The sequence below is a fragment of the Rhinoderma darwinii genome, chromosome 10 (assembly GCF_050947455.1).
Source record: "Rhinoderma darwinii isolate aRhiDar2 chromosome 10, aRhiDar2.hap1, whole genome shotgun sequence".
In the NCBI taxonomy this organism is placed as follows: Eukaryota; Metazoa; Chordata; class Amphibia; order Anura; family Rhinodermatidae; genus Rhinoderma; species Rhinoderma darwinii.
This window is the reverse complement of record NC_134696.1, coordinates 84,996,622-85,018,876: the sequence shown is the minus strand read 5'-3', so window position 1 is coordinate 85,018,876 and position 22,255 is coordinate 84,996,622. Positions and strand designations below refer to the sequence as shown.

At 44.9% G+C, this 22,255-nt stretch overlaps 1 protein-coding gene across 3 annotated transcripts in view; it reads right to left on the bottom strand.

The window, feature by feature from the left end:
- The window catches only part of LOC142662150 (FXYD domain-containing ion transport regulator 6-like), a 93,683-nt gene that overhangs the window by 7,513 nt on the left and 63,915 nt on the right, over positions 1-22,255 (bottom strand). For all 3 annotated transcript variants that reach the window (XM_075840150.1, XM_075840148.1, XM_075840149.1), the window contains exons 2-5: positions 18,739-18,792; positions 17,912-17,953; positions 6,342-6,416; positions 1,390-1,429 (exon numbers count right to left, since the gene is read on the bottom strand). In XM_075840150.1, the coding sequence (XP_075696265.1) occupies positions 1,390-1,429; positions 6,342-6,416; positions 17,912-17,953; positions 18,739-18,787 (206 nt within the window). In that variant the 5' untranslated portion in view covers positions 18,788-18,792. The remainder of the gene's footprint in view (positions 1-1,389; positions 1,430-6,341; positions 6,417-17,911; positions 17,954-18,738; positions 18,793-22,255) is intronic.

The following is a 22,255-nucleotide window of genomic DNA, read 5'->3' as shown; positions in this document are numbered from 1 at the left end:
TCCCTTGACAAAGGGGCGTGTCCCTACAGTCTCACTCTGTCAGCAAAGATTGGACATTGTCAGTCTGTGTAGGGACACTCCCCCAACTGGTAACACCCACTTTTCAATTTATTCATAAATTTATAGTAGAAATAACAGAGGAATGGCACAGCATAGAGTTTTAATGAAAGATGCTCCAGAATTGTTATTTCATGGTGAATACAATTATTTACTAAAATAATAATGTCAGGAGAGATTAAAGATCCTCTTTAAAGAGGCTCTGCCACCACATTATAAGTGCCCTATCTCCTACATAATCTGATCGGCGCTGTAATGTAGATAACAACAGTGGTTTTTATTTTGAAAAACGATAATTTTTGAGCAAGTTATGAGCAATTTTAGATTTATGCTAATTAGTTTCTTAATGCCCAACTGGGCGTTTTTAAACTTTTGACCAAGTGGGTATTGTAAAGAGGAGTTTATGATGCTGACCAATCAGGGTCATACACTTCCCTCCATTCATGACCATTTGTGCTCAGCAAAGCGTGATCTCACGAGATCACGCTGTGCTGTCACATACACCCACATTAACTTTACTGAAGTGTCTTGAGAGTGAATAGACATCATCGCCAGGATGCGATGTCTATTCACACTCCCGACACTTCTGTAAAGTTTGTATGGGACTTAATCACAGCACAGCGTGATCTCGCGAGATCACGCTGTGAATGACAGCACAGCGTTATCTCGCGAGATCACTGAAGTGTCGGGAGTGTGAATAGACATCGCGTCCTGGCTGGAGGCAATGTCTATCACTCTCAAGACACTTCAGTAAAGTTAATGTGGGTGTATGTGACAGCACAGCGTGATCTCGCGAGATCAAGCTGTGCTGAGTACAAATGGACATGAATGGAGAGAAGTGTATGACGTTGATCGGTCAGCGTCATACACTTCTCTTTGCAACGCCCACTTTGTCAAAAGTTAAAAAAAGCCCAGTTGGGCATTAAGAAACAAATTAGCATAAATCTAAAATTGGTCATAACTTGCTCAAAAATTATCGTTTTTCAAAATAAAAACCACAGCGCCGATCAGATTATGTAGGAGATAGGGCACTTATAATGTGGTGACAGAGCCTCTCTAAGTGGTGAAATAAAATTTCTAAACGAGAATAAAAACAAGATGCAGTACCACTACTGACCACATGGAAGCAGCTTTTATTCAAATCGTGGTCTTGTTAGACAGGAATCACTTTTCTACTGTTCATTATTAGAAAATAACATACCATAGTTCATATTAGGCATGTATACTCTATTTGGCAGAATAAATTGAAATTGTCTTGCCATTGTATACAGATAGACCAATGGACTACAATATTACAGAGACAGACAGATTATTAGGCATCATGTCTCTTACCTTTGTTTCTGGTTCAGATTATTGCATCTGCACCTTCGGCCTGCAAGTAGAAGAATCACATCACACGTTGTTTCGTTGTTTTATTATATGTTCATTGTTAAAAGTTACTGTTTTAAGCAGTAAAAAGTTTCACTGAAATCAATGGAGTGATGTATAGCATCCATCATGATCTGTTACAGATGGTTAATAAGACCCACAGAAGCATTACATGAGCTGCAGAGTCTTGGAGTATTGGGCAATTTTCCTGAAAATTCAATATGGGACTATTTTTTTTAAATTGGATTTGGTTTCCGAGACCTTTAGGTTACAGACCTTAGATCAGTAGCAAATTCAACTGATCGTGAGCAACCTTTATGATATTGGCGCTAAAGATTGTCTAATAGGACAATCGCTGAGGATTTTAGCATGTTTGGAGAGCTAATTTGCATAGTAATATTGAACAAAGCAATACAAATCTTCACATATTCTAAAGTACTCCTCACATTGATATTTAATAACCTATTAAAATACCATTTATGTACAACACACATTCTAATTTTCTGATATGAGTGCTTCAAGTTACATAAAGGCATAAAAAAGTCACATTGCAGCTATAACTATTTCTCTTGTGAGTATGCTCCTTAAACGGGTTATCCCACTAGGGACATTTATGACATATCCACAGGATATGTCGGATAAATGCGGGTCCCACCTCTGGGACCCGCACCTATCTCCAGAATGGGGCCACCTAAACCCCGTTCTAGTTTTTTGTGCTCACGCTGCCTCCCGGACACTTACTGATTACATAGTCGTGAGTTACGGAAACAGCTGTTTTCATAACTCCCATAGTAGTAAATGGCAGTTAAGGAAGCAGCGTAGGATTTGAGCTACGCTGTTTCCGGAACTACCATTCAGTTCTATGGGAGTTACGGTAACAGCATACGTAGCTCACCGAGTTACTCTGTTTCCATAACTCCCGACCAAGTAATCATGAAGTGGCCGGGAGGCAGCGAGAGCACAAAAAGCTCGAACAGGGTTTAGGGGTCCCCGTTCTAGAGATAGGTGGGACCCCCATCTATCTGACAATTATGACATCCTGTGGATATGTCATGAATGTCTCTTGACTCCTTTAAGTGTTGGAACACACTAGCCGTTAAGACTGCATATTTTCCGCTACGGATTTCATTGCGGAAAATCTGCAGTGTAGTACAGTAGCAGTAGTGTGGATGAAATTTAAAAAATCCCATCCACACATAGAGAAATACATCAGCAGAAAAAACATTCATAAATTCAACTGTGGTGCGTTTTTTTAAGTGTTGCGACTTTTGCGGCGGAAACGCTGCGATTCCTCCACAAAAATGCCACGTTTTTATTTGAAATGAATAAAAATAAGTTTATACTTACCCCAGCCGTACTCATGCCGATGCGTCCCTATCTTCTGAGCGCAGCCCAGCCTCCTGGGATGATGTTTCATCCCATGTGACTGCTGCAGCAAATCAAAGGCTGCAGTGGTCACATGGACTATAACGTCATCCCAGCAGGCTGGGCTGCGCTCAGAAGATAGGGACGCATCGGCATGAGTACGGCTGGGGTAAGTATAAACTTTATTATTATTCCTGCAGTATTTCCGCAGCGGAGATTGCGCCTGAAAAACTGCACCACAATTTGGTGCGGTTTTTCGGATGGAATCCCCTGCGGCTTCCAAAACGGAAAACCAGTGTACTTTTAGGGTATGTTCACACGCTTAACATAAAACGTCTGAAAATACGGAGCTGTTTTCAAGTGAAAACAGCCCCTGATTTTCAGACGTTTTTTGAGCAACTCGCGTTTTTTGCGGCGTTTTTGCGTTTTTTTACGGCCGTTTTTGGAGCTGTTTTCATTGGAGTCTATGAGAAAGTGGCTCCAAAAACGTCCCAAGAAGTGTCCTGCACTTCTTTTGACGAGGCTGTAATTTTACGAGCCGTCTTTTGACAGGTCGTCGGCACAGTACATCGTAAAGCCCATTGAAAGTAATGGCCAGATGTTTGCCGACGTATTGGAGCCGTTTATTCAGACGTAATTTGAGGCGTAAAACGCCTCCATTACGTCTGAAAATAGGTCGTGTGAACCCAGCCTTACACAGCGTATCCGTCCTGTATGTTCCTACCCTTAGGGGAAGTTCAGATGCAGCAAAAGTTTTCACCTGTCCATTTTGCTGTGGTTCCATGGCAAAATCCACATATGTTACATGCAGCGTCGGACTGGGAATACTTAGCCCACCAGAAGAGATGATTCTGAGGGCCAACTCCCCATCCAGATACAACAAGTGAGACCCTAGTAGCAAGTGATTGGCTCCAAAAATCTTCAAATGGGGTTTTCTTCTGCTGGACCTTCAAGGCCCATTATTGTGTTAGAACCTGGGCCCACCGGAGGATCCTATGGTTCTTTGGTAGACCAATCCGACTGTGGCTACATGTGTATTTTGTAGCGAATTTGCCACAGATTTCACCCACAAAATTCACAATAAAAAGAGCATGCTCTGAATTCTGCTCTGTGAATGGGGTTTTAAATACTCTATCCACATGTACAATATTGTAAATTTTCGCATATTTTCATTGTGGAATCATCTGAACACAACCTTAGGCCACGCGCACGTGATGCATATTACATTCAGATTTGCCACACAGATTTTCCTGAAGCAAATCCGCAGCATAATCCAGTACCAGCAAAGTCAATAGGATTCCAAGTCATCACATCTACACGTTGCAAAAGTTTTTTGCACACAAATTAGGTAAATTCACAGCATGTCAATTTAAAGAGGCTCTGTCACCAGATTTTGCAGCCCCTATCTGCTATCGCAGCAGATAGGCGCTGCAATGTAGATTACAGTAACGTTTTTATTTTTAAAAAACGAGCATTTTTGGCCAAGTTATGACCATTTTTGTAGTTATGCAAATGAGGCTTGCAAAAGTCCAAGTGGGCGTGTTTAAAAGTAAAAGTCCAAGTGGGCGTGTATTATGTGCGTACATCGGGGCGTTTTTAATACTTTTACTAGCTGGGCGTTCTGATGAGAAGTATCATCCACTTCTCTTCAGAACGCCCAGCTTCTGGCAGTGCAGATCTGTGACGTCACTCACAGGTCCTGCATCGTGTCGGCACCAGAGGCTACAGTTGATTCTGCAGCAGCATCAGCGTTTGCAGGTAAGTAGCTACATCGACTTACCTGCTAACGCCGATGCTGCTGCAGAATCATCTGTAGCCTCTGGTGCCGATGTGTCCTCGCTCGTCCGACACGATGCAGGACCTGTGAGTGACGTCACAGCGTGATCTGGCAGAAGCTGGGCGTTCTGAAGAGAAGTGGGTGATACTTCTCATCAGGGCGCCCAGCTAGTAAAAGTATTAAAAACGCCCCGATGTACGCACATAATACACACCCACTTGGACTTTTGCAAGCCTCATTTGCATAACTACAAAAATGGTCATAACTTGGCCAAAAATGCTCGTTTTTAAAAAATAAAAACGTTACTGTAATCTACATTGCAGCGCCTATCTGCTGCAATAGCAGATAGGGGTTGCAAAATCTGGTGACAGAGCCTCTTTAATAACCAGCGTTTCCATCTCAGAATTTGTATCTGACGGGTTTAATTAAAAAACGCACCAATATTCACAGTATAAAATCTGCACATTTTTCCATATCAAAATGTAAAAACTGCACCTAAAAATGCGTAAAAAAACCCCCACAATATTGTGCGGAATTTATCTATGCTGATCTGCGGTTCTGCCAATTTTCTGTATCAAATTACGCAATGTGTACATGAAGCCTTAGGCCGGGTTTCCACGTAGCGTAAACACTGCGGAATTTCTGCAACGGAACTGTGTGTGGAAATTCTGCAGCGTTTACAGTAGCAGCAAAGAGGATGAGATTTACAAAAATTCATGCCCACGCTCGCTGCGGAAAAAAAAATGCAGCGTAAACATTCATAAATTGACCTGCTGTGCGGAATTTAATTCCATTACATGTAAATTTATGCTGCGTTTTTGTTGATTTTCCGTTGCGGGTTTTCCCCATTGAATTCAAAACCTGCAACAGAAAGCCAAGCGTTTGCGACTTTTGCGGCATAATCACAGCGTTTACACCGCAAAAATCGCAAAGCCGAAATAAAAATAAAAATCATACTTACCCAGAACACCCTCCTTCTTCCTGCAGTCCAGCCTCCTGGGATGATATTGCATCCCATGTGACCGCTGCAGTCAATCACTGGGGCAGCGTTACATGTCCTGAAACCTCATCCAGGGAGGCCGGAGTGGACGTCAGAGGAGGGAGGGGGTAAGTATGAAAGGTTTTCTTCCGCAGCAGAATTTCCGTCCGAAAAATCGCATCACAATGTGGTGCGATTTATCAGACGGAATGTCCTGCGGTTTCCAGGTCGGACACTCTGCGTGATTTTTACGCAGCGTAACTGTCCCGTGGAAACCGGCCTTATGCACCCTACACATGCAGCAGATTTTCTTGCAGATTTTGTGCCTGCTGCAGTAACAGCCCCATGCAGATGAATAGAATTGATTTTTAGTTGCAGAAATTTCTGCAACAAAACCTGCAGCGTGTGCATGTGGCCATAGTGTTTTTTTTTTTTAATCGTAATAAGCTGTGAACATAGTTTATAAAATGCACTAAACATACCCAGTGCACACCACACATCCATTACTGCTAGAGATGAGCATGTTGACTTGGTTCATTGACCGAATATTTTCTCTTATTTTCTTTTGATATTTCTGCCATATTAAACAATGAAGGCTAAAATACGGATCCATGTTTCAGTTTACATTGGTTTTAAGCGGGAAATAGGTGAGGAGACCAGAACATTTTGAACGTTTCTTTGATATATATTCACAACCCTACTATAAGCTTTTATTAGAAATGCAGACTACCACTAGGGGTCGCTGTAGTCTGTTATATAAGAGATCCAGCGATCAGCGCTGTATAGCAGACTTACTCAGAATCAGCAGAATCCCCAGTGTGAAAAGAACCACTGCAAACACCAGGCCTCCAATCCGCAGGCTTTTATAATCTGTGGAAAGACCATTTATTACATCACTCAGCTAAATGCAGCACTAAAACCACCTACTACAACATTTCAAACACCATATGGCAGTATGAATACATTGCATTTATGTGCATTATATTATGTTACATTATATTTTATTCTTAAATGAATTAAATGAGCAGAGTTGTACACAGACAAACTTTTAGGGTGTATAAATTTATAACTAAAAACCGTAAGGAAATGTCCAAACAGCATGCATATGCCATGGGCTTAGACAACCTGGTTTCAGCCGCAAATTTCTGCCGCAAACCGGCCACCAGATCAGCCTGATTGCTAATCCGTGGCTTTTCAGCACGAAATCCACGGAAATAACAAACATGCTGTGGATTTTAAAATCCATTATATTTTCCTGAACATGTGAATGGGGTATAACAAACCCCATTCACATGTATAACTGGCGTCATGTTAGCGGATTCTGTCAGGATTGAGGCGCAGTGAAGCAGATTTATTTTGCCACACATTTTTTCAATATCTTATGGCTATTTGCCCTCTTCTTTGAGAGGACCACCCCTCTAGAAGACCACACAGGAGAAACAGTATTACAGGGGCACAGCACTAGGGGCCAACGCACAATATTAAGCATTGCAGAAGGCACAGTATTGGGGGCAGCAGGATGACACACTCGAAGGGGGCGGCAGGATGGCTCTATTAAAAGTTGCAGCAGAATGGCAGTATTGAAGGGTACTACAGGATGGCAGTATTAAAGTGTACCGTGGGATGGGGAGTCTGTGTTGCTATACGGGTTGTAAATGAGCTTTAAATGCAAAGATATCTGTCTGTGCAGCAAACTACAGAGGAGAGTCGTAGCTGAAAGAAGTCTTTATGATGGTTTGGGCTAGATGGAAAAGACTGGGAAAGCGAAAGACTATAATCAGAGAAGATGTCAACCATGAGTCATTTAGTCCAGGATCACACACTCAGTTTTTTACTCCGTTTTTTTTTAACCAAACACAGGAGTGGACACAAAAGAAAGAAGATGCATTAGTCTTAATTTAAACATTTACTTCCTTTTGGATCCACTTTTGGCTTTGGCTAAACAAGTGAGCAAAAAGGTGCACCAAAAACGGCATGTGTGATCCTGGCCTTGTCGTGCTTTTGACTGCACCTGATCATTGCTGGGTGTACTTGTCTGATCTACAGTGTGATAATTCAATGCAGACCCCTGTGTAGAACTGGTATTTTATTTACTACTATATGATAATTCAAGGAGGTACTATTCAGTCTCGGTATGGTGGTATTGTTTAGTCTCTGTATAGTAGTATTATTCAACCACTATGGGGTGGTAATATTTGATCATGGTGTGGAGGTATTATTTGGTCACCGGTATAGTTTGGCCCTTGTATAGTGGTAATATTTAGTTATTATATGACTGTACTACAGTGTTTCCTCAAGTTACAATATCAATTAAATCAAGAACGAGTTTTGTAACTTGCAAATATTGTAATTTGTAACTATAAAGCTCGGTTGCCATTACGTTTGAGCCCCCGCCGCATATTCCAAATGCAGCCATAGGGCTTAATTTACCTGACAAATGCCAAAAGGGTGTCCTTTTGGTATCTATCAGGCTGGTATATGTTGGTATACCTTTTTTTCAACTTTATAGAAAAGATAGTTGACTACGCTTTCCTCTAGAGACATCCCTTAAAAATATGTATACGGTGAGGTACTTTTTTTTTTTTAACATGGGGCCTATTTGCGACCTATGTCAATGTATGCCTATTCAGTGGCATACGTCGCAGCCATTCGTCAGAATGCTCAAATATAACTCAAAATAATAAAAAAATTAAGAATAAATAAAAATAAGCTGGAGCTTGGGGAATCACTTTCTATGATGAGGACAGGAGCTTCTTCAGCGTTCTCTATAGTACAAAATGAACAGTAAAATTAAAATTACATTGCCCACAATTCTTTTCCTGCTGAGAACTAAGCCCACCATGGCCACCATCAATAATTACCACCAATAGGTTGTCCCCTGGAGGACTTCCAGACATGCGATGGGCGATATTTTCCTAGGCCCTCTGCCTAACCAGCACCTGACACTCAGAATAGTCATATATATCTACGCTCTACCTATCAGTGTAGGAAAGAATAAACAAAGCCAACATGTAAGCCTCATCTATATCATGTAAAAATGTACATAACTGAACAACATGGTCCAATTGGGCATCACATGAACTTATACTGACCCATGTGCTATAGTGTGGAAAGTGACTTCAACTCATACTGTATACAGGTCCTCGGAAAAAACACCCGTTAGAATTGTTCGTTGTGAAGTGTGAACTACAGTAGAGTTATAATATGACTATCATCCAGCTAATAAATAGCATTCTGATATATCTCTTGACTTGATGTGATCAGATCGGTAACATATAAGTGCATCAGCTAACTAATTGCTGGTGACATCATTGAGTCACAGCATAATTTAGTGATGTCACTAATGCTGGTAAGTGCTTGGCCTAGGCAGACCTTTTGTAGTGAAATATAGCAACTGTTTCCAGATTTACACCTGACTTTTTTTTAACCCCATATATTTATTCTTTATATATTTGTTGCTCAATAGTTGCATGAAGATCTTATGAAAGCAGCATGTAGATACCATTTAATATATTCCCTATGCACTGAAACTATAGCACAACAGTTGAAATTGGAGCTATCCCACTGCAAAAAGTTGTGTAGCCCTGGCGTTATTCATATGCATTGCTTGAGGGTCCTGGCCCCTGATGGAAAGCCTGTAGTTCTGCCCCATGACCTGTGATGACATGACTGGCCTAAGTAGAGTCATGCCATGTTTTACCTAATGAACCTGTTCACCCCTTTCTTCTGCCCATGTCCCAATAACGACACGTGACAACCGAGGTTGGATATGAAATTGGCCACAGCAGCCGTTTATTTATTTACATTATTTAAATGCAATTTAATCCGAAACATTCGGATAACTCCACTTCTAATTCACATGACCCAACATGGGTCAGAATCAGAATTAACCATAAACATATTTTAATACTTTAACAGAGCAGGGGAAGTCCTTGAAGCCATTTTAAAACCGAATTTTCTTTAAATTAGCCATCTGCAAACCACCACCAACTCTTTACCTCCAGCCGTAAACCAGCTCGGAGGCACCGCTCACCTCTGCAGATGGCTCCAACCACCAGAAGACCACTTCAAAGGGATAACACTCGATGAAGTCTTCAAATGATATACCTTCCACCAGAAGACCACTTCAAAGGGGTAACACCCTATGAAGTCTTCAAATGATCTACCGTTTTGGGGGACGCATACCCCCGATGCGACCCCCCCACCATTTTGTACTGACCAACCTCAAGGACACCCCCCGCCACAGCGAAACAGGCCTTCACTACCTTAAGCCTGTGAGTTCCTCCATACCACAACCGCCCTCTCAATTCCTTCTGCTAAGGCCAAGCTCCACAGATCAATTCCAACGTCGGTCAAATGCACCCCATCACTACGCCAATAGTTCCCAACCCCGGACTCCAGATCCCTGTGACGAACACAAATGCCCCCATTCTTGGCAACGAATCGTGACACCGCCCGATTCACCTTAATGCGGGCCTTGTTGACCCTTTCCACCAACCGTGCCAGGCGCCAAGCCTTCCTCGGAACTATGTCCGACCAAACAATCATCAAGGATGGATGGGACCCCCACAAACACAACAAATCATGCTTTATATCCCGCACTAGCTCACGAAAGGGGCGTACCCCTAGATCGTTCCCCCCAACATGTAACACCAAAACCTCCGGGACTCTATCCAGGCGAGCATATGTTTGAAACTCGGCCAATACCCGGCTCCATAACATACCTCGAAATCCCAACCAATGTAACACCGCATCCCGACGCGGAATGCGAAGCTGGCGGCCATCGGGGCGCACATCCGCCCGCAGTGCCCCCCAGTGCACAAAAGAATGTCCTAACAGCCAGACCAAACATGGGCGATGATCTGAAAGAAAGGACAAGAAACTCACATATCATCAGAAACAACATACAACTCATAACAAATGAGGGCGCACGTAAGACCTAAACCTATTGGACTCCCAGCGGCCAATCCGCCGCACGCCCTCGTCATCCAATCCCCAACGCCCAGCTTCCGTAGCCGCGCCAATTCTGAACGAGTGAGACGAGTAGCACCCGTCCCCCACCCCAACCACAGCCATTTTTTGAATATTGCATCAAATTGATACTTAGACAAAAACGCGCCATTCTCATGACGGAGCAAAGGCGCCTCCGGCACCACTCCCATCGGCCTGAACGCACCCATGCAAGCGACCGGACACATCATTGATCCAGGGAGAGCAAACAACACTATCCGCTTACCGCGGCCCAACTGATCAGTCTTAGACCGCCGCACCAACAACTCGAGTCTATCCCGATAAAGACCAACATCCGCCTGTCGCAACACCCCAGCCTTAGCCTTACTAGGAGAGACCAACTCCCCAATTCGGAGCGCCCCAAAAAACGCAAGGGAAAAAGCCAACCTAAACAACTCTACCTCATAAGGTGACTTACAAACAGCCCCCAGCGATGCGCCCAGTGAACCAAGGAGGGCAAAAGACACCGGTCGCCTCTGATCCGCTTCAGCCCTGCCTCTCTGCAATCCTTTCAACGCCTGCTTCACTAGAATATGCTTGGATACATCATGGAAACCCCGTAATTTGAGACCGAACGCCAAACCTGCCACGAAACGATTCACCTTAGCCAGCGAAAACCCCGCCTCCCACGCATCACCCAACCAATACAACAATGCCACCAACCTGTCTTGCTCCGTACAGACGTTGCCCAATACTCTTACCCAATCCTCCCATTGCTGCCAACAAGCCAAATAAGCGTTCCAAGTCGCCTTAGCCAGCGACCGCTCAATCAACCCTTCCACGGGACCGAAACCAGCTCCCAGAGATGTTCCGGGCACGCCAAGCCGGACGCATCCGTTCCCGGTGCCAATTGACGAAAACGATCCCACTGTGAGCGAGAAAGAGCATCAGCAATACAGTTGGACACCCCTGGCACATGCACCGCCACCACCCACGCGTTTAGCGACAAGCACAACAACACTAGATGACGCAGCACCTGAACCACCGGTGGAGATGATGCCGATAAGTTGTTAATTGCTAACACCACTCCCATGTTATCACAGTGAAAACGAACCTTTTTATCCCTGAGCCTGTCCCCCCAAATGGTCGCTGCAACCACGATGGGAAACAGCTTGAGCAGGGCCAGATTTCGCGTCAGCCCACTGCTCACCCAGCTGTCCGGCCAGCTCCCTGCACACCATTGCTGCCGCATCCGTAAACAACTCCACGTCACTCATTTCTTGCACCGGGGACATCCACAACGATCTACCATTATACTGCCCAAGGAACTCGTCCCATACCTGCAGGTCTGCCTTGTGTTCCCCACCAAGCCTCACAAAATGATGGGAAGCCCTGATACCCGCCGTCGCTGCCACCAAGCGCCTACTAAAAATTCTGCTCATTGGCATAATCCTACAGGCAAAGTTCAACTTCCCCAGCAGCGACTGGAGTTCGCGCAACGTGATCTTTTTTAGTCGGCAGGCCCGCCTCACCTCCTGCCTCAATGGTCGTAATTTATCCTCAGGCAGTCTGCACTCCATAGCGACCGAATCAATTGCGATCCCTAAAAAACAGATGGTGGAAACTGGGCGCTCAGTTTTTCCCGGTGCCAACGGAATTCCGAAATCCGATGCAACCTTCTGCAAGCAATACAATAGGTTACCACAAACCGGAGAACCGCTAGGGCCAACACACAAAAAGTCATCCAGATAGTGTATCAACTAGTCCACCCCCGCTACACCCTTCGTCACCCATTCCACAAAGCTACTAAACGCCTCAAAGTATGCGCATGAAAGAGAACACCCCATTGGAAGACACTTGTCGACGTAAAACCCCCCGTTCCAGAAGCAACCCAACAGCCGTTGGCTTTCTGGATGTACAGGCAGCAAACGAAAAGCCGCCTCAATGTCTGTTTTTGCCAGCAACGCCGCTTGTCCCGCCCCTCGCACCAACGCCACCGCTCTATCAAATGACGTGTAAACCACCGAGCATAAATAGTGATCTATCCCCTCATTAACCGACGCTCCCCTGGGAAACGACAAATGGTGAATCAAACGGAATTTATGGGGCTCCCGCTTCGGCACGATTCCCAAGGGGGATACAACCAAATCCACAACCGGAGGCTCGACAAAAGGACTGGCCATGCGCCCCAACTAAACTTCTTTTAACAGTTTTTCTGAAACCACCGTCGAGTGCAAATAAGCCGATTTAAGATTACGCCGCGTAACCGGCACCTCATACGGAGGAGGGGGAATAACAAAACCAAACGAAAACCCCTCCAAAATTAACTTGGCTGCAGCCCTATCCGGATATTCAGTTAGATACGGTGCCATTCTTTCCACCATCACCGGAGACCGACCCTTGACCAACGGAGGAGGACTGAGGACCTGACCGTTTCCCTTTCCGCATACATTTTGCAGCCCCATGAGAGGACCCGTTACACTCCGAACAGACATGTTTAAATTTGCATGAGGCCCCGAACTTACACTGGCCCTCATTGAACTGCCAGCAAAACCCCAGCTTTGAACCGGAACCCTGTCCGGACTGACCCAACTGACCTCCTTGGCCAACGCTCCCGGGAAAGGACTGCTTAACTGGGGCCGTAACCCTTAACCACAGCGCAATATCTTTTTGATCCCACCGGATCGCCGGCCGCACCGCTTTTCGCTGCCGAAATTGCTCATCATACCTCAACCACGCCTGCCCACCGTACGCCCTATACGCCTCTCCGATGGCATCGAAATAACAGAACAACGCCGAGCAGTTTTCCGGCGCCTTTTCTCCAATCACGCTCGCCAGAATAGCGAAAGCTTGTGACCAGTTCACGAACGTCTGCGGAATAAGCCTATACCGCCGGTGTTCCTCCTCATCTTTTTTACTCTCATCCCGCTTGCTTTTATCCAAATTGAACTTAGCAAGCGGCAGAAGAGAAAATATCTCCACATATTCATCTTTCCAAATACGGTCCCTCACCTCCTGCTTCAAGTGAGCACCTAACGGACCTTCAAAACAGACATACACCTCCCCCCGTGCACGATCATCAAGCCTAATTCTATCCCCATCCTTCTGCGCCTCAGTTTGAACCGACACTGCTACCGCTTCTCTTGACACCCCCGCAACACTACTACCCCCGGACCGCGGCAATACATCACAATGACATTCCCATACCACCGCCGGGGACACCACAGGAACTACAGGGGCCGCTGCCCTATCTAAACGCCCCACTAACTCGCGCAAACAACCCACCAAATCAGCTAAGCCATCGCGCCCGACTACACCACTATCGACAGCTGCAACTTCTGCGCTTGCTAACCCCCCCTCACAACCCGACATGAAAATTGCTGGATACGGTAACGTTGGAGTTACACACTCACCGGGCTGCCCAGGCGCTGTATTCCCGCCAGCCGGAAAATCCTGACCGCGTTGCGTCTCATCCAGCTCTCCATCTTCCAAATCTTCTCTTGGTGCTGACTGGTTCTCACACCGACATCTACGACATGTGGACCCCGACATGCTGACCGAGGGGCCGGCCACCTGCCGCCCGACTGTAGGGATCCAAACCTCCGACCGGACTTGTTGCCTCGACGCCGGCGTTGATCTTGTCGTCCTCCCCGACGATCTCGAGGAAGCCTGCCCCCTGGCCGGCACATCACCATGCGGGGCGGCCGTGGATTGTACACTGCATACTGCGGCTGAAGGCGGGGGTGTGATCGGGAGCCCGGCCTGCGACTCCGTTAGCCGCCAAGCCCCGTCGCGGCTGGGGATTCCTGCCAGGACGCAGGCCCTGGGAGGAGGCGCCCACCCCAGCAACCTGGCCTGCAGCGTCCTTAGAAGGGCTCCCCCTGCCACGCCGAGCCCGCGGGGCCATGTCTGGGCTCAGACGCTCTGGTGGACGGGACCGCCGGGAGCGGCGTGGTGACCTGGCCTGAGCCACCACTCCCGACGACGCCACCTGCTTTATTGTAGCAGGGGCCGCGGGGATTATCTCTCCCCCTGCTGTAGTGACATTAACGCCCGTGAAAAGGGTGGGGGAAGGGGGCGCCTCTATGCCGGCTGCCGACAAAGAGCGCGACGGGCCGGCCTGAGGGATCCGGGCTAGCCCTGCCACTGTTTCCTCCAGCCAGCCCGGATCATGAAAAGCCGCTGTAGCCTGCAGCTGCTCGAACATTGCGGCCAGGGAAGCCATCCTAACACTGCCACGGGAGGTAAGAAAACTAACGGTGGGAGCTCAGCTAGCTACCTGTTGTTCCTCCCGATGCTTCCGGCTCAATGCCGAAAACAGCGGGAAGAACAGATAACTCCCCCCGTCCCCTCCCCTCTCCGTTCCCTCCCCTTCCCCAACTACCTCTTCCCCTATTGGCTCTCTTCCCTCCTATGGCAGTCATGGAGGCTTCCCCTTAAGCCCTCCGTGCTGCCGTCCAGCCTCTTCTTACTCTGTATATGAGGACATCACATTTTAGGATGTATGCCCACTGAAAAAAAAAATATATTCACTTGTATTATAGCAGACTACATGTATAAGGCTATGTGCATTGGGACCTAGGGAAGGTACCAGACATCCTGGGTATGTTATGTCTCTGTGGTACGAGAATATCGATAGCAAATGCATTAGCTGTACAACAGACATCTACTGCTCTTAAAGCGGTCTGCAGCCGGTGACTGTGGGGAAACCACAGGTTTACAGGCATGGTGGGACACAGGCTGCAGACCACTAGTGAAAATAAATAAGACATACAGTATACTTTCCTACCTTTAGCATCTTGCATTGGTACACATTTTTTTTATTGTTCACAATACCAATTAAATAAAAAATCTATCTGTGTCTATGAGATTGTAAGAATGTGGACGTGACCATCATACTAAGGCCTTATTCACACGGACGTGTCCGTTTTGCGCGTGCAAAAAACGCTGCGTTTTGCACGCGCAAAAGATCCGTGTGGCATCAGCATATGGTGCGTGGCTGCGTGATTTTCGCGCAGCCGGCATCATTATGACATTATGTTTTTATGTTTACAAACAGAAAAGCACGTGGTGCTTTTCTGTTTTCATTCATTCTTTTTACTACTGTACCGCGCATCACGCGCGGCACCCGGAAGTGCTTCTGTGTGCCGTGCGCGATTTGCACACACCCATTGACTTCAACACGGGCAACACGGGCAAGTATAGGACGTCGTGAGTTTTACGCAGCGCACATACGCTGCGTGAAAATCACTGACTGTATAAACGGCCCCATTTACTTACATAGGTCACGCACATAGCACGGACGTATAACACGTTCGTGTGAATAAGGCGTTAATGGAAGAAGAAGTAATGACGTCATCATTCCAAAAAAGTGAATCTTTTTATTGTCCCATAGTACAGACACCAGCAACATTTTGGCTCTAAGTGAGCCTTTTTCTTTTGTACAATAAAAAGATTTGTTTTTTTACTTCTTGAATCCTTTAATGGTCTGGAGCTGGCCCATAAAGACGTCCCCGTTTAAAGTGACAGTGGTGCTGTTACCATAACCATTTCTACTCCAATACTTAAAGGGTCAAAAGTATTTATAAGTTGCATATTGTGCCAGATTATGCAGTACTTTGTTTGGTTAAGTGCAATGTGTTGCTATTTGTCATGCTTTTCTTCCCGGGAGCTGACGTCATGAAGGAAGACATGATGGTGTTCAACGTGTTTATATTTTGTGTTATGTTGGCAGGTTCAGGCAATGATGTCTGGCTACTGTTGCTTTGTGCTTTTTGGCGCTAGGAGAAACGGCCCGACACCATCTTTTTTGGTATGTTTGCCGTCCCATGACAACATTAAGATGTAACACAACATGGCAACACTACGTCTTCACGTTGGGGTTAGTACCCAACGCATAAAAGGTCACTGTTTCCTCACAGCAGGGTTCAGCGTGCGGGCACTGCCCATAGAGAAGGAGCTACTGTGCTGTGAACTGCTAATTAGTGCCAAGTAGCAGGAGTGTGGGCCATGAGTTGAGTTGAGTGGGTCTTGAGCATCGATGGGTGATGAACAGGAGCACCCCCATGAGTGTTTTACTGCTGGTCCAGTATTAGACAGGAGCCTCCCCATGGGAGACAACATGATTGGCGAGTGACAGTGACAAAGACCTCCTTGCAACAAGCAAGCCATAACACGTTTTCCTAGTTTTCCGCGACTACCCTGCACATTGACCTTATACCACCCGGGCATCCGAGATCTTACCTCTAAAGTAATCAGCAGGGATTTTATGTATATTAGTAATATAAATTCAAATTCATCATGGGATGTGAGGGGGAGGGTTGTCTCACAGTTATTGGTTGCAAGAAAACAGACGAGGTAGGGGGAGGAGAAAGCGGGAGTGATTACTTACAGACACATGATTTTGTCATTGGTTGACAGATATTAGGCCTATGAGATCTAATATGGCTGACAGGAAGTAGTTTCTCTGTGCAAGAAACTGAAAGTATGATAGATCTGGAGCACAAACCGCCGAGAAATGAACTACACTGATGCAGAGCAACTTGGGAATCACTGACTACTGGGTTCTGGAAAATGTCCTGCTCATGAATGATCCAGAGATTTGCAGCTATAATTACAGTCGTCTAGTATTCATATATTTTTGGATCACTGCACTGCAAGGCCTTATTCAGATGAATGTAAGAAAATCGGACGTGAAATACTGAAGTTTTTCTGGTCCGCGTTGCCCCCGTGCATGTCCTGCTTTCACGGATCCCCATAGTTTTGAGTGGATCCATAAAAACGGAAGAAAATAGGACGTGTGAACGGCCCCATTGAAATACGTGCGTCCTTGTTCGATGTTCGTTTGAATAAGCCCTTAGGCTATATTCTCACGCAGATTTTCCGCAACAGATTTAATGGCGGAAAATCTGCAGCGTATTACAGTAGCAGCAGAGTTGATGAGATTTGAATAGATCTCATCCACACACTGTGGAAAAAATCAGCCATAAAACAGTCCATAAATTAACCTGTGGTGCGTTTTTTTTTATCCGCAGCTTGTCAATTTATGCTATGGAAACCCTGCTACCCATTCTACGTTGTCATACTGACGCCTTCTTCTTTTCTCCGTCCAGACCGGCCTCCGGGGATAATGTTTCATCCCATGTGCAGCGTCATCCCAGGAGGCCAGACTGCACAGAGACCATAGGGGCGCGTCGCTGTGACAACGAAGAACAGGATAAGTATAAGTTGTTTTTTTTAACCACTACTTTCCGCAGCGGAGATTCTGCCCGGAAAAGTGCACCACAATTTGGTGCAGTTTTTCAGGTGGATTTCCCTGCAGGTTCCATGGCGAATACGCTGTGTACTTTTATCCGCCGCTTGTGAACATCGCCTTAGACAGTCTTACAGAGTTTGTTGACATAATGTTACCTTACCGTAGTGAAATGGATTTGTTTCATTATTATCTTCACTGACACCTGTGTGGAAAACAGAAAAACATTACATGGTCTTAAAATATAGATTTATTTTGTGAGAAATAACTGAATATAATTATATTGTTTGCAATAAGTCCGTTCTCTATATAGTTGTAAAATAGACATATGCCCCAACTATGATCCCTCTAAGTGGAAGTATGGGGCACCAGGCGTAGTAAGACGCCAATCTATCCTCAACGTGAAGTCTTCACAAAAAAAACATAACAGCACCGGGAAGAATTCATCCGGATACGTCATGGACTTTAACACAGTACATAGTTACATAGTTAGTACGGTTGAAAAAAGACAGATGGGTGATATCTATATATATTCTTTTTATGTGATCATTTCTTGACACAAAAAAAGATATTTTGCAAAAAAGGAAAAAAACTAAAAATTTTCACATTCTTGGGACATTGCCAGGCTCTTTCTGCTGTGTGCCAACTAGAGACCCGGACACAAGTGCTCCATGATGTTTACTGTTGTCTTTCTATCATCAGTGATCATGGAGGAGGGGATGTGACAGTCTAAACCCTTAGGGCGATGACCCATTCCTAGTACTAGACATGTTCCTGGCATATTAACTATGTAGAGACCAGACACAGACATCGGGAGTGCTTTCAAGTTGGATAACGTCATGAATGATTACAACCTTGGCAATCCCTTTTGATATTCTGCTTCTTTTTACTGTCACTCTACAGTATCTGATTTTCAACATTGATAAAATCCTAATATGTATGGTGTCAAGAATAAATTGAACAGACTGGAAAAATGGCGTTTGACCTTACCTAGCACTGGTACCAAGACAGAACAGAGGAAAATCAAAGCAGTCTCCATGAGCCCTGTAAGAATCAACAGGATGTTGGTGAGAAGAAAGTTGACTTATGGTATATATAGATATAAATGTATATGTCTATATCATATTCATAATGACTTTCCATCATGGCTCTGGTCATTACTTTCTGTATCCTATAGCACTGGCATCACCAGATATACATAACTTTGCATAATAGATCTAGTAAGAGATGTGAGTGTACATACAGTATTAGGCTAAATTCACACTTGCGTTGTATAATCCGATACTCTGATCCTTTTTTTGATCCATTTCAATGGAATTTTTAACCGATCCGTTTTTATCCTTCTGATCTAAAAACGGATCTGTGCATCTATGACTGTGCGTATTGGCCAAGACGTTGGTTGGGCATTACTGCATGTAAGCCCTGGCAACAGATACAAATGTACGTATTACCTATGACCATAAACAAAACTGAGCATATGAGACCTGGCACCAGACAAAATATGGACAAAAGTATTGGGACACCTACACAATACACCTAAAGGAGCTTTTATGACATCCCATTCTAAATCCATAGGCATTAATATGGAGTTGGTTCCCCTATGCAGCTAAAACAGCTTCCACTCTTCTGTGAAGACTTTCTACAAGATTTTGGAGTGTCTGTGGGAATTTTTGACCATTTATCCAGAAGAGCATTTGTGAGGTCAGACACTGATGTTGGACAAGACGGCCGGGCTGACAATCTCCGTTCTAGTTCATCCCAAAGGTGATCACTGGAGTTGAGGTCAGGACTCTGTGCGGCCAGTCAAGTTCTTCCACAACCCACCATGTCTTTATGGACGTTGCTCTGTGCACTGGAGCACAGACATGCTGGAACAGAAAAGTCTTCCGCAAATTGTTCCAACAAAGTTGGAAGCTACAATTGTCCTATATGTCTTGATATGCTGAAGCATTAACATTTCCTTTCTCTGGAAATCAAGGGCCTAGGCCAATCCCTAGGCTAAAATGAAGCGAGAGAGGCGCTCGGGTGAGTGCTGTGCCGCTTCATTTCTAATCCGCTTTTCTTGGATTCTCAGTGCTCGGAACCCAACTGATCAAAACTTCTGAATTGTCACTATGACGTCAAAAGTTTTTAAAAAGTTTAGTTGCCCTTTAAGGCTTCCACTTTACAATAATATCCCTCACAGTTGATCATGGAATATCTGGGAGGGAAGATATTTCAGGAACTGACTTGTTGCAGTGGTGGTGTCCTATTACAGGACCACGCTGGAATTCAGTGAGCTCTTTACAACTAGCCATTCTATCACAAATGTTTGTGAAGGCAACTGCACGGCGAGGTGCTGGATTTTATACACCTGTGACAATGGGACTGAATGAGACACCTGAATTTAATGATTAAGAGGTGTGTCCCATTACTTTTCTCCATATAATGTATGTGCATATAAGCATAACATGACATAAGACTTATATTAGGCTTCACACTAGATATGAATTTGCATAGGAGCCCTGGCAACAGACATAGCTGTAAATTATAGCCACGATGTTGAATAAAACTGTCCATATTAGCACAGACACTAGATATGAGCGTGCATATTAGCCCTGGCATTGGATATGACTCTGCGTGATAACATAAAACTGGGCACAAGCTTGTATTCTTCATAGGGGTACAATATAGGGTTATTGCAGCTTGTACCTCAGTGACAGATTCTCTATTAATGAACAAATATTTCTCAGTAGTATTTAACCAGCTACATTGACATTGGAATAGGTCTACAAAAAACCAATACTATATGTACCGCATGATGCCCACAACATATAACAGAGTTGTCTACATGCATACTCCATATTATATATCTGTACTACATGTATACACATACCAGTAGAGCTCAGTGATATTATATTACCAGTAGTTTTATACATGTGCATTTCGCCTTGTAATATAGTGCACAGGACTGAACCGGATTTCGCACCATATTGTGGAGTGTTCCATGTTGGAGGCATTCAGAACGAGTTTTCCCCTAGAGACCCTAAAAACAGAGCTTGTAGGGGAGAACTGGGGAGGAGTGGGTGTAATATACAACATTTTATGGAGCATATTCAAATTTTTTTGTGAACATAAAAAAATCTCTGCATATTACAGTATTTCTATATGGTGGCATCATAGCCATTGGCTATTGAAATGCATTAGCACTCGGTATTTCTGATACAGATCCCAAATACGACCTTATCACGATTGAAAAACAATGCAGCTAGCAAGGGTTACGTGAAAAATGTAGCTCTACTATATCTATATAAATCTTGAAAAATCTGACCAGTATTCCCCAATACTTTGCCATGAGCATAAGTCCTGAGGCTTATTTGCATTGGATCGAAAGAAAATTTGTGCTGACCACAAACGCATGAAATACATTGGTTACATGGGGTTGTGTCTTCTACAAAAGCACAGCCAAATGACTTCTTTATAGGGATTTGAGTCTCCTTATTGATTCCTAATGTAATAAATCACTGTAAAAGGGCAATGAATGCTGGAGCCGCGTCTGATGGAGCACAAATTAACCCTAAGCATGCTGAATGTGTTTGTTTTCTACAACTATTCGTCACAGAATCTATCCTAATGGATTGTTGAAATTTGCAGCACTGGGCATTTTCTGCCTTCAGGTCCCACTACTGCCTTGTCAGGGATGGTAGCCTTGAAGCATTGCCTGGATGTGTCACTGCAGAGTCCTGCAGATCCCAAGTCGTGGGAAGAGGTTTTGGAGGAGGCGAGCTCTTCTCTTATCCCCGACTCAGGACATTACAAGGATATGGTACCGAGGAAGCTAGGGGATGGGAAGAAATGGCACACAGCAGGCAACATACAGGTACAGATACTTGACAAGGATTATTTCACAGGTCAGTGAGGAGATCATCGCCGCTCCATACTGATCTTCATTGTCCATCTCCATTAAGTCTTCTCCCATTCTGCAATTCTTGCTCTCTGACTATTCCTCACTGCAGATCTCTTCCCTGCTCTTAGTTTAACCTTCACACTATGATTTTTGTCCCCTGCCTTATTATACCGCTCGGTTTATAAATGTTCTCATCATGACTTTCCATCTGTATACATCTCTTCATCTGCATGCACTATGCTAGCAAAATAGCTAAAGGGACATTCTACCATCCGATAAAAATGTGTTATGGGCAATGCGTGAAACTAGGGCATTGTGCAGAATCCCTACTGTAGATATTCTGTAGAACACATAAAACTTGTAGACAATGTATAAAAATAAATAAATCTGTACACATTTCCTAGAAGTGGCATAATGATCGCAATCCCAGGGGGTGCGACCGGCCCTAGACGGCAAGGGGGCCTGCTCCAGTTCGCCTCAGGCTGCCTCATAAGGCGGTCTGTACTGCGGCACATACAAAGTCCTGATGCTGGACGTTGGGTGCTATGTCTCATAAAACGTATGCGCCACAGCACAGACCATGACTAATGTGTCAGTCTAAGGGGATTCGATAAGAGAGAA